The following is a 13463-nucleotide window of genomic DNA, read 5'->3' as shown; positions in this document are numbered from 1 at the left end:
TGGAAAAAGCTTCCTGTGTTTATTGTGAATGTGGCTATCTGGGGGCCGGGTGGGACAATATGCAATACAATCACGAAGCCTGTTGGCTGTGATTTCTAAAACAGTTGGAGGATGCCAAAAATATTTAGTGGTTGCCGTCCTTCAACATGACCGCCTGTAGAAGCGAGCCCAGCAAACTGACCACAAATGGCTTCTTTATGCGCTGATGAGTCCGTGCAGAGGTGGGTGGTATCGCTTTAAGGTCTCACTGGGAAGATTTTAATGATGGCTGTCATATCTTTTTTTTCTGGCATTATGTTGACACACACACACACACCTCTAAATTCTCCCGATCTCCCCTCACTCTCAACACTTCTCAGACAGTTAATTACCCTTTAACATCAAATGGTTGATCAGCTCCCCAGCCTTTTAGACAGTGAGTTAACCTTATCTACCTGTAGATGAAGGTATGGGTGTGGCGCTAAGAGGCTTGTCCCAGTCACAGCTATTCCTAGAATATATGTTTCTGACGCAGCGTGATACTGGCTAATCAGGCCCACAGAAATGCAATAAAGAAAGGATTATGATGCAGGTAAAAGTGCTTATTTTGTATTTTAATCATTCTTTTCAATTAAAATGTGGCTACATGTTGTGTTTGGGGACTCAAAGGGGCATTGAGTCGTTCAAACGCTGAAACCCAGCATGGGATCTTAAAGCCCAACCTGGTTTGTGCATTGTGCACAGAACGACCCAGCAGAAACTCAACTCACTGCAAGTTAAATTGCCCCATTTGTGTAAAAAACACAAAAAGAAAAATCTGTTGTAGAATGACAAGGTCAGTGTTGAGGATAAATGTGCTGCTTTGTGAAGTTTGTGCTGGGATTTACTGAAGGCTTTTGCTGCAAATGCTCATTGCTTTGAACAAAATCTGCTCTCTCTCAAGGTCATCAAAATGTCCCTGGAAGAACGCAGCTATTAGAGTCTGGCATTCATGATGTGGCCGACTACGAAAATGATGATAACGATGGTGGCAGTCATGCCTCAATCTCAACTACTCTAATTCTTGCTGCGAAACCATTGGGCTGTTGAGACAAATCAAGTTGAGCCATGAAGTGCGGTTACTAAAGCGAGAGAATCATTATTTGCAGAGAATGTTTGAGAATGGTAAATGGTTGCAGGTTTCTGTCTGCTGTGACTGACCAAACATCTGAGCCTGCTGAGGACTGCTGCTCCAGGCCGTCACTGGTACACGTGATCCTCCACCCAATCTTCAAACATTTCTCTGCCCTCAGTTCTCACAGGGTGAATCCTGGGAGACACTCGCTCGGTAATTAGCCAGAAGACGTAGTTTACAGAAACCTTCTTACCCTAAAGACCTCATCGTTTGGCCGCCTCAGTAAGAAATGCGGTCAATCTTTGTGTGTCCCTTCCTCTTTACTGAGGAAGCCAAACTGAAACGACTGAAAGTGGTCCCCACATTTTCTGGTTAGATAAAGATATTTTATTCCCTCAGTTGATAAAGGCCTCAACATTTTCTGCTTTTTCACTGTGCTGATCGATGGTCCATAATGTCCCTAACCCTGCAGATAAAACCATGGAGGGCACACGTCCCTATGCAGATAAGGAAGGTCCTCTACTGTCAAGCGCTGTGCTTGATTAACACCAAGAAGGGTGCGGAAAGGTGCAGTTATTATCTGCACAGCCAAAAATGCCTTTTTGTCCTCGCTGAGGGTTTCAGTGACATTGTTTCCAATTAAAGTTAAAATTCTTCTCCACCTCCTAACAAATGCAACACTCAACCGTTTTACGACTTCAGGTCCCAAGCTTTTAATGTCCTCTTTATTCCTTCACTTTTCGCTCTATGCTGTTTTTCCCTCCCCCTCAACCAGCTACTTTCCCACAATTATTGTCTCTTGTAAGAAGTTTGTTGAAGAGAACCACCCACCCACTGCTACTCAAAAATAGGTAATTAATTACTAATGACTAATTACTACACTGTGTGAACCTGTCGTCTAAGATGCTACGCCTTTTAATTACTTTATCTTGTTCACACGCTCTTTTCTTCCTCTTTGATCAAGCATGTATAGGTTTAATTTAATCTTTGGGGGGGGGGGGGCTTGTGCTTATTGTGTGGATGTACCGTATGTGTGTGTGTGTGTGTGCTGCAGGTGAGCACAGTGGAACGATGAGGCGCTGTGTAAATGAATAAAACCCTGATCAGAACCAGTTTGTACCTGATGTGACAGGCAACAATTGGATGAGCCACTTTGCGATCTGACAGCTGCATCGGAGCAGACAGGCCACGACAGGAAAAGCAACCGAGGGGACGGGAGAGACGAGGGGGTATGAAGTGATGAAAAGACAAATGCATGGCAGGCACAAGGGGGGGGGGGGATTTATAAAGAGCAACACAAAGGAGGAAAGATACTGGTGAGAGAAATAAAAAGAGTGAAGTAGATCAGTCATGGGTGGAGCACGGTGAGCCACCAGTGAGACGTTATGTCATGCTCACGTTTCCAGACAACAGAGAGGCATCTCAGGGCCCTAAAATTGATCAGCAGACTGACTGGGGCCCCTCTCTGTTGTCCAACAAGACTGCTCCTCCTCTCCGTTGCTGTGGCATCCAAGTGATGTCTTCATTAATTCATAGCTGAGCGCCAAACAAAATTAGCACTCGTTAGCCACCCGCTGTTTACTTTTCTTTATTTGCTATCATTAACCCTCCTCCCTTTGAAACTCTGCAGCGTGTGTGTGTGTGTGTGTGTTTGGTTATGTGCGTGTGTGTTGGGAGGGTGAGGGATTTAGGGTAGGCATCATAACCGCCTCACCTAGCAACCTGCCCTGGGAGATGCTCAAAGGGTCTTGATCACTGGGGGGGTGATATGCACACCGAGTCCCCCACCCTGCAGACCCTCAGAGAGACTGTTGACAACCTTCCAACTGCCACATGTTCATCAGGCCCAAAGAGAAAAGGTCCTCCCCGTAACCCCCGTTTACCTGAAACATGAGGCCCTGCCAACTTTACCACAGGAAACGAGGCGCAGCGCGATCGACCAATGACGAAGAGCAGAGGAGACGAGCCACGTCATTGAGGGAAAAGAGATGCCATTGCTTCATCTTCATCACCTTGGACATTCATTTCATCTTAATGGCTGTTAGATGAAAGCTGATTTGCATGCAAGACAAGAAGACATCCTCTTTGTCTTCTTCATCTTTTTTTCTCTTTTTTTCAGACCTTGGTGGCTCGAATGCAGACATGAAGGCGTGTCATAACAAGCCCCTGATGATAATATTTGGAGGAAGGGTTGATTGGTTTTGGTGTTGATGATGTAATAAAATGATTGTAGAAATTCAGCCTCAGCCTGTGGCTTTTCTCCTGGACCTGAGGATGCATTTTAACGGAGATTGACGGGGTCTCTCTCTCTCACACACACACACGTTCACAGATACATACACTGGCTGCGTCATGCCCTGTCCTCCAACACTCCTCCTCTAGCAGAGGGACGCCTTGCCCACCTGTGGCTTCTGACTCCTGGAGTCAGCCATCTTCTCTCAGCCATCGTCTCTCTCTCTCCAATCATCTGGCATTTTCCTCTTTCCTGATCTGGTTATGACATTAACCAGCTTTTAACCTTTCAGGTCAAGTTCTTTTTTTGTTTGTTTTGAGGACACAAGGACTTTTGCGTAGAAGAGGATCCAGAAGTTCAAGACTCAAAGGTGTGCGAGAAGTTTTTTCCCAAAGGTGCCTCAGAGCCCTTCAGACTGGTAAGACATCGACCATTTTGAATTTGAATGCTTTTGTGCAGATGAAGCTGGGACAGTGTTTGATTAAATATGGTCCACAGGCCAATTGCAATGATGACCTAACGCATATACAAAAAGTTGGAATCATTGTCGAGGGAAAAAGGGCAAAAGACAGATTTGACATAAAACTTTTTCACGTGACATTAACATTTAGTTGGTGGTAATAAAAAATGCGTTATGTAAGCAGTGCTAACAGATGAATGCTGAGAAGTAGTCGGCTGCTGGGGTGCTAAATTAATGATAGTTGTCACCCCTTGTTCTCTCTCTTCCTTGCTTTGTGCCTCCATCTGTTGGCCGTTGGACTCTGAAGCAACCATATGCTCTCGATGTATTAATCATCCACAATAGCCTGATCCCTTAGTCTTATAAAAAATGAGCACATTTCTCCAGAATAAGCCTTAGAGGGATTCTCTGCCCCCTTGAAAAGAATTGTCTTTTTACTTTAGTTCTCTTAAATCTTTGCTTTTCTTTAGACTTTAGGAACATATCAAAGGAATTGCCTATCGAATGTGACAAGAAAGGTCATTAAAGATGCAATATCACTGCATGTCTCTGAGTGCTTTTGTGTTTGTTTGTTTGTGTTTCATGTGCGACGTGAGCCTGCTTTGGTGATTAGTCAGTTTCTGTCGTTTGGACAAAGATGATCTGTCTCGTGATTGTGGGAGTGTGTGTGTGTGTGTGTGTGTGTGGTTTGGCAAGAGAACAGCAGTAATGAGTCAATCAAACTCACACATGCTCAAAAATCCCCGATGCGTCATCGTGTGAGCATATTGAGAATTTTGTGTGTCTGCTGTCTGCCATCCACTTTGTTGTCAAACAACCTGTGAGATGTGTGTGAGTTTCAGCAGCACTGTGCACAGTTTGGGGGACACCAGCACTATAATATAATCTACTTCATAAGAGCTGCAAAAAGTTTGAAAGAACCAAGGAAAGCTAATGCTTTTAACTACATTACAGGTTTATTGCTTTTTGAAGATGCAAAATGACAAATGAGAACTTCCACAATTTTGACTGTTGTAGTTCCAGTGTTGATTTTGCTAATCTCTCTCTTTGGGCCATTGATACTACACCGGTATTTGAATACATGATAGAAATTCCAAAATTTGTGCACAGAAGTACACATATTGTCTGTGGATGCTGAGCGTGAATTATTGATGGCATCAGCCTGCTTAAAAATGCATCCCCAACCTTTCTGTCGCACAGACAGGAAGCAGTAATTAGTTAGGATGTGAGAGGAGACAGAGGCTAATTATCATGGGGTAAACTCAGCAGCCCTCGGAATCTTTTTATTTCGGTATACACATTTTACAAAAATGCTATATTGTCAATAAATAAATTGTAATAATTTTTGATTGTGCTCTGAATGCAGAGTTGGAGGAACGCCTCGGATGGGGCACTTAGCTGACGATTCCATGTTCAAGGACAAGACCAGATCCAGAATTCATTAAACAAATTTCCTACATCGATGTTTGAATTGTATTTGAGTGAGGTGGACTCTGGGTCTGGCACTCACAGCTGAATAAATTTAGGAACAGAGGGATGGCTGGAGGGAGAGTGGAAAATGACAAGTAAATGGAGAAAAAAAGTGAAGTCAGAGGAGTGAAACACAGTCCAGCTTGCTTGAATCTAAAAGCTAAAAGAAATTGATGGTCCGATCTTGTGAATGAAACTAATGTCAGTGAAGAGTTTATTGCGTCACACTAGATTGCAATAACATCTTGATTTGATTCATAATTTGTTTAGTGTTTTTCCTTTCCCTACTGCTATATTAATATTTTCAATTATAAAGCAGGACGTTCCCCACTGTGCAGTTGACACGCAGATGAGAAAATACATTCTAAGCAGTTGTAATGGGATGATCAGCACTGTATGTATGAATAAAAACAATTCCCAAAGAAACTAGATCAGGAAACTATTAAATCAAGTAATCTGTTTTAAAAAAAGACATGTATTGCATGTTTATAAAATGTTCATCTTTATCTATTTGAGAGTTATCCCTTCTAATTGATTTGGAAACCATAAGATAATACCATCATATGATCAAAAACTAAAAATTTGTCGAATGATTAAAAATCCTGCTGGCAACAAACAAATCAATAAAACTGACCTTCTGTTTTGTCTTGAACCGTTGCATGTAATTATTCTAAACTTACAAACATATCATCTGTATTTCCTCTAGAATGTCACATACAGTGCAGGCTTTCAACACATTTCATCACGCTTACAGTGTGGAGACAATCAACAGCTCCTTTGAACAAGATATGAAAAGGTTGATGCAGCCGTAAAACAGCTTTGGAAATGCAAACATGATTCATGATTTTACCACCATTTCAATCAAACATTTTCATTTGAAGTTTTATTTCAAAGATTTGAAATACAAGGCAATCAAAAAGTAATTAACTTGGCCGCTCTCTGTTTAATAGGGAATCATTCACAATATGAAGTTCATAGGATATTTTCTTACTTTCTTCTCTCCCCCTGATTTTGTCTTCCAGAGGAACATGACGAGGAAATCTCACGCTAAAAGAGTTCTGACCCCGCTGTGCACAGACTTGAAGGTAGGAAACACTCTTCCCGTTTTCCAGGACAGTGGATGAGAAAAAAACAGTGAATCAGTTCATAATTATGCATATATTGATTGTATATTCAGATTCTATTTACTTTTACACACAATATAAGTTGCAAAATTGTCAAAACAACTGATTTCACTGCTGCTAATTGATTTCAGAAAGAGTGTTATTTGTGTAAAAAGTAACGTTCCTTAAATGATATGCAGTAAGCTACATACTGTACAAACACAATGAAACACTTACGTGGTTGCAATCAGGCTTTTTGTCTGAAACATGAAATAATTGTGTCTCACAGTTTTGCCTGAATTCCCGAGTTTACGATTCTTTCCTCTGATATTCATGTTCATGCAAAGCTGGGTATTTTCTGACGGTGAGAGAAGTGGCTTTTTGTTATTGACACATCCTGGGGAAAACATGTCATGTGCAGTGATTGAAAAGCTCAGAGTTGACTAGAGCAAGGGAAATGTAAAAGAAAGGTAAATTGGCATTCAGCTCGAGAATAATAACTTGTGCAACAGGATAAATGAGTTCATTTGTAAATGATTGAAACAATAACATCAGAGACTTCTGGGTTTCTTGTTGTTGTGATGCAGTCCAACACTTCACCTTTGAAGTATTTCTTCATCTTTTTGGGGGGCTTCAGAGAAGAGATACACTTTGCTGAACAATAAAACTCAGGATTAAAAAGTAATTTCTTATTTAGAAACTCAGTCGTTGAGTTTTGATGAGAATAACCAATTAAGGGAGCAATTTTCTCAAGTATCTTGATAATCCTTCAGCTAATGTCTCTATTGCGGGTGAATGTCTTTTTCTCTTCTTTCTTGTTTCATCCTACTTGTTAGAGCTCAACACTACAGAACCCCAGGAAAAAAGGATTCCACTAATTAGGCAGAGAATTAAAGAAGCTCTCTAAGTAAAGTTTTTTTCCAACTTATATTTAATAAAATGGTTAGAGACTAAAGTGTAGCATATATACGAGCAGTATAGGTGATACAGAATGTACTTTTACATTTTGCCAGACTCAGAGTACAGATACATCCTTTTTGTTATGTTATCAAATTATTGTTATGCTCTGTGTGAGAAAATGTGGTTATCTGTTGTTTTTAGGAAACAGTTCTGGCTGGTAAGATGTTATTATATTTGTGCGTGTGCGTGTAAGACAGAAAACGTCGACATTTTTGCGTGTGATTCATTGTTTGAATGCTACTGCTGTTTTTACAGATGTGCTGTGAAAGTATTCATCATTGCACATTGTGCTACATGGGAGGATTATAATGAAGCACTTGTGATATAACCCAAAGTTTTGGATTTAGTAACCATGGCAACCAGACAACCTTGTGTGGGTAGATCTTTGGTTTTATAGGAAGGGGGTGAAGCTGAGAGCATGAAGTAAGGGACACGTCAATATCTATCTCTAAGTCTTATTTGTCCGGTGTACCCATTTTCCTCATGAGCTGAAAAGCAAGCAGCAGTTTTTTTTCTTCTTTCATTCTTCCTTCTATCGGTTGATCTGTTATCACGAGCACAACCTGCACGTCGGCAGCGGGTAGGTGTGCCTCACGCGTTACCATGGTGATTCACCCCGAACGGATGAAAGTAACTAGACACCCGTGGTATGACTGAACCCCCCCCTCTTTAAACCCGAGGTTACCTTGCTAACCCCGAACACGCCTCCATAGTGCTCTCCGTGCGTCTATTGGATTCATGTTGAACCAATGTGGCCATAAATCGATTTGAAGCTCAATTCTGGCTGCGGGGGAGGGGATATGAGATCACGTGACATCTGAACGTTGGACGTTAGCGATGCCTAGTGGTGTCATCGAAAAGAGCGCTGCGTACAATGTCATTTACTGGCAGGTAAGACAATGCCAAAAATGCTGTAGTTTTGTTAATACATTTATTCATCACACTTATGATTTTGCCCTCGAGCCGGTGAGGTTTTTCGGTATTGTTAAACATTAGCATGCTAGCTAGCCACACTGACAACGTGGCTCGCCTGCATTAATGCCTCTGACAGCAAATATCTGATTTCCATGAACCAATAATCTTCCAAAATGTCCTGCCAAGTAGCCAACCATTCACCCACATTAGGCGTTACAAGTCGACAAACTAACCGAAATACATCTAGCGTCAGCGTTATATGAACTAACGTCGGTTTGTATTACGGGCTAACGGTAATTGCTAGCAGGTCTCCCATTAAGCTAACGTTAACGTTACACTAACTTTGTCTTTTACTTTTCCGTTTGTTTTAATTAAATTTACATTTTTATGGTCGAACATGAAGCTGACTGCGAATATTACATTTGTTAAAGTTAATAAAATTAAACTTCACCAGTTTTATTTTTCTCTGTATTACAGAGACGTTATAGCCAATTAAAATGCAAGTAATGCTTTTGTGTTATGACGCCTAAAATGAAGGATGCCTTCATTTTTTTTTGCTTTTCAGTTTAAAACCCAATAATATTTACCACATTACGAAAAAACAATATTTTTGTATGAATCTAATTAAGTCCGATTTGTATTGTGTACAGTGGTGGGAGCAGTAATTGACCTAACGTTACATGCTGATCTATCATGCCAGAACAATTGCCATTGTTCAGCAAATGCATTTGCTATTCGCAGCAGTCAGAACACAATATTGCATCTTCCCATTTCCATTCAGCAATGAAAAATGTTTTTTTCGCTGGCCGAAGGCCGATAATTGTCAGTCAGTCAGTTGAGTGGTGAGGGCCGACTGTGAAGTCCCCACGTTGTCGTTCAATGGTTGATCAAAACGGTAATGTGTTTTTACCTCTCCCTACTCCCATCCTCGATGGAATATCTGTCCTGCCCTTTCACTTAACCAATCCCTCTCTTGATCAGCATACACTATCTCTCTCTCTCTCTCTCTCTCCCTCCCCCCCTCTCTCACACACAAGCCTTTACACAGCGGAGCTTACTCCCAGGTGGTAAGTGGTTGCTGAGAGCTACGACGGCAATGTCCCTGGTGTTCAGACGCATATCGTCTCTTCTCAATTTGTCTTCTTGTCTTTATCCTGTTATACCTCCTGCACTCTCCTCTCTGGTCTCTCACCGTGTCTCCTTTTCCTCTCATAACGGCCAAAGTCATACAGGAAGCATTTTATGTTCTCATAGAGTAACACCCACTATTTCCTCTAAGCTGCACCTGAAGAAATAACTACAATTCTCTCCTCTTTTCAACTCCACACCTCCACAGCAGGGTGTCCCTAGCACAGCTGAAGACTCAATGAAGACTGAGTGAGACGCATTAGATCCAAAGGAGGAGATGATAGCAATACAGCAGGAAATTGAAAAAGTGGACGACATCACAACTGGCAGTTCCTCTTGGTATCGCCCTTTACTCTTCAAATGTAACAGATAGACTAAGGCTTGGGTGGCTTAACCCCTGAACTGTGACCCATGCACATCGAAGAGGAAGCAGAACATTAGACACGTGAGACGTGATATTGAGGAGTGCGATTGTGAATGTAAGCTCATGGAACAAGAGCCGAGGGGCGAGGTCAAGGTTTCGTAGCTGTGGGTGTTAGAAGCGCAGTATTTATTGTGAGAGAGTGACTTACTGAGCAGGGTGTCTGTCTCTCTGCCTCTCAGTCAGCTTAAAGCGGCCCTGCACTATTTTCAACAGGAGCCGTGCACTCCGGAGACTCTTTCTTGTCTCTTTGTTATTCTATTCTCGTAGCTTTTTCTTTTTTCTTCTCTCCAACTGTCATTTGCTCTTCTTTCCTGCTTTCACTCTGCCCCCTCTTTGAGGTGGTTATTATTTTGTCACTCCCCCCATATTGGAATATAGAACCCTGCAACCACCTCCCTCCCTCCATCCCTCTCTCTCATTCTCCCTCTCTCTCTTTCCCTCCCTCTCTCTCCGTCCCTCCCTGTGAGGAGTGAAAACAGCATTACCGGGCAAGCCACAGTAACCGCACATGCAACAGGGTGCAGACAGTACCTTCTGCTGTGCCACCTCTCCTCTTTTGACTGCCATCCCTCACCGAGGAAGGCTTCGGGGAAGAAAAGGAAGAAGAGCGCAGCAGTGCAGCTGAGCAGCTGACGGTCCATTGTCCTATTCTTTTGATCCGAAGACCAGAAGAGCAAAAAAGTAAAAGAAACAGGGGGAAAGGAGTTGGACATTTCTCTTGCATGCTTGTTTTAAAAGTGAGGAAGAGGACTTTCAGACAGAAGAAAAACAGAAACGCGGCGACTCAAGCTTCAGTAGGCAGCAGAGTTGAGAGTGAATTTGAGATGCCACCTGTGGCACTGGTCTGAGAACGGCCTGCTCTGCTTAGCTTGGGTGCCTCACTTCCCACTTCTGTTCTGACCACATTTTGAACACCCATGGCTTCCAAGAAGAAGTGGTCTGAGCGGAGGGAGTTGCGCAGGGATCGTCCGTTTTCTACCCGGGATGATTCATCGGTCGCGTCTGGGACATCCGGGCCAGGGCGTCCCACCACCAGGGGGCGGTTTTCAGAGTCGTGGAAGAGGCTCAGCTCCAGAGGGGGCTCCACCAAGAGGGGGGTGCTCAACTCTCAGCAGCTACCGGTAAGATGTTCTCAGTATAAACTGGGCCCCCTCTACATGATCCCCAAAGAGAAATCAATGACCAGGATTCGGGGGGGGGAATGGGACAGGAAAGGCTGCTGTCAAGAAAGCACGTCGCCTGGGAGGCAGTTCAGCAGCACTGAGGGACAAGGGGGTAAATGGGGTGGAGAAATTTGGAAGACTACCACGTTGGTTAGTTCTCTAGTTACGCTATTAAGACATTAAACATCCAAATCCTGAGTAGATTAGTCATCTACGTTGCCCCTTGTGATAAGCCAGAGTAAGATGCAACTGTGCAGTTGTTTTCCTCTTTCAACATTTTTCCACCTCCTGTTACCTTGGAAACCAGGTACTGCAGTCAGAACACAATATTGAATTTACATGTATTATTACATGTTGTAAACTTCATAGCATAAACATAGAGGTTTTTAACATTTAAGCAGTTAGGCTCTTCAATGCACAACTACAGCATTTAATAATGGTTCCCTATGAAATACTTCTCAGGTGCATGAATCAACGATGAAGATAAATGCATTCCATTTGCAAGTTAATCATTTTTTTCAGTCATCTGTTTTATTAATTCCTAATTTGATGCATTATGAGCATTGTTTGGCTTAGAAATCTTCAAAAATAACCTTGGGTGAGCTAAAATTCTGCCCCAGTATTTATACAACATGTGCATGTCTAAATTAAAGAGGGCATGATGTTAGCAACCAACCTTATAATTTATCCATCCACTCTTTAAGGATTTCTGTATTTACAGTAAACATATCAATTTAGTAAAATTAATTAAATAACAACTTGTGTTGCTGGGAGGCTATAATTTACTTTAACAAAATTTGTAGTAATCTGTAGTAATCTTTTGTTGTTTAGTAGTAGTTCGAGCACACATTTAAGGACTGTAAAGAAGAACATTCCGCTTAAGAAACGCGTTCTACACTAAATGATACACCTCAAGACACCGTAGAACTGATCATATTTCTTCATTTAAGTTTCAAGGTTTGCTCTCAAAAACCAGTGGTAAATACTCAGAGAGGATTGTGAATCACATACACCCAGACTCTCTTGATATCTGTTGAGATTCTGCCTGCAGAGCTTCAAAGTCAATGTATACTTTATGTCTTTTGGTAGCATCTGACTGGCTGATGAGAAAAAAACATTCTCCACGTAGATCTGACGGATGTGGGTTCCCCTCCACTCCGTTTTTTAAAAATCTCCAACTTCGCTGATGTTTAAGGGTCAAGGTCAGAATAACTAAAGCCCATTGCTAGCTGATGCTCGTGAACTATCATGCAGTGCCAAGCCGTGGAGCGATATTTGGCAGTGATATCTGTGCCGGGAGGTGTGTGGGAGACAGAGATATGCATGCTTGGCTATACCAGATTCTCTCTTTCAGTCAGCCCCAATAACCAGTGCTGTTTTGTATTGCTCAAATATTGTGCTATAAAGCATATCAGAGGAAGTGTTTTCTTATACTTACATAGAGACAGTTGGCTGTCAGACAGTTTTGTCGGATATGTTTATAAGGCCTACATAAATGTAGACACAGGTATAAAAAACTAAAAAACTGAATCGATCTAATTTACTACGTGCTCCTGTCTTTTACTGTAGCTGCTCTGATGTTTGTGCGTCTGTCCGAGAACAAAGAGAAGCTATGCTGGATCCTCTGGGATCTGTGTTGCTTGGATATGAGCAGCAGAGTGATACTACTACTGTTACAACCTCTCCGCTAGTCTGGAGGAGTGGTAGCAGTACAACCAGTGTGTCAGGGGGGCGAAGGAAAACAATTGGAAGGGACAGTGAGCGAGAAAATTGCTCTCTGCGAATCCAATTTACAGTGATAGGGCCAAATGATTAGAGACGGGAGAGTGAAGACTTAAAGAAAATCCAACACTTTCAATTTAAATTTGTGTCTTTCAATCCGCGGTTTAAGTCTGTTAGTTACAAGTGCCAAAGAAAAATGAGTCAGAGAAATCAGTCAGTTATGTTACGTACACCTGTGTGAATGGACTTTGGGTTTAATGTCGTCACGGCAGGCAACGAACACGTGGAACTAAAAACAATTATTAAGGCTGAGCTTCCAATGATCCATTACTTCACAATAACAGAACCAGGGGTCAGGGACGACTAAATGAAATGCAGTTAACTGTGATAAAATAAACCCTGTACTGCTTCTGCCTTGACACAGACTTGTGAATGACTCAAATTAAGTAGGTAGTAAAGCAGCTGGTGAGAAGATGAGGCAGACAAAGCTGTTTCTTTCTATTTTTAAAAGGTTTTCATGAATTTCACAGGTTTCATTTGGGTTTGGCTCTGCGTTGTTCAGTGAGGGGAAGGCGTTGATCTGAGCGTACACGTTTCTTGCATTATTAGTTGCATTATCTTTTCTACTGTCCCCCCCATCGTTTTACTATGAACGTCTCTAGAGATCTAGCTTATGATGAAGCTTGTGTCTCAGTTTGTGTAACGGTTCCGTCTTCATTTTCACAGCAGTTCATCGAGGCATTAGTGCATCACAGGAGCCTTCTGCTCAGTACACTGTTGCTAGTCCCTTTC

The 13463-nt window shown here is 42.1% G+C and overlaps 1 protein-coding gene across 7 annotated transcripts in view; it reads left to right on the top strand.

Annotated features, from left to right (window-relative positions):
* Positions 1-9570: 9570 nt before the first annotated feature.
* Positions 9571-13463, top strand: part of trpm3 (transient receptor potential cation channel, subfamily M, member 3) — a 103156-nt gene continuing 99263 nt past the window's right edge. For all 7 annotated transcript variants that reach the window (XR_013452059.1, XM_040194845.2, XM_040194836.2 and 4 more), the window contains exon 1: positions 9571-10907. Coding sequence is in view for 6 of the 7 variants with exons in the window: in XM_040194845.2 (XP_040050779.2) it covers positions 10704-10907 (204 nt within the window). In the remaining variant the exon portion in view is untranslated. The remainder of the gene's footprint in view (positions 10908-13463) is intronic.

The sequence above is a fragment of the Gasterosteus aculeatus genome, chromosome 13 (genome assembly GCF_964276395.1).
Source record: "Gasterosteus aculeatus chromosome 13, fGasAcu3.hap1.1, whole genome shotgun sequence".
NCBI classification, from domain to species: Eukaryota; Metazoa; Chordata; class Actinopteri; order Perciformes; family Gasterosteidae; genus Gasterosteus; species Gasterosteus aculeatus.
This window is presented reverse-complemented; position numbering and strand designations above follow the sequence as displayed.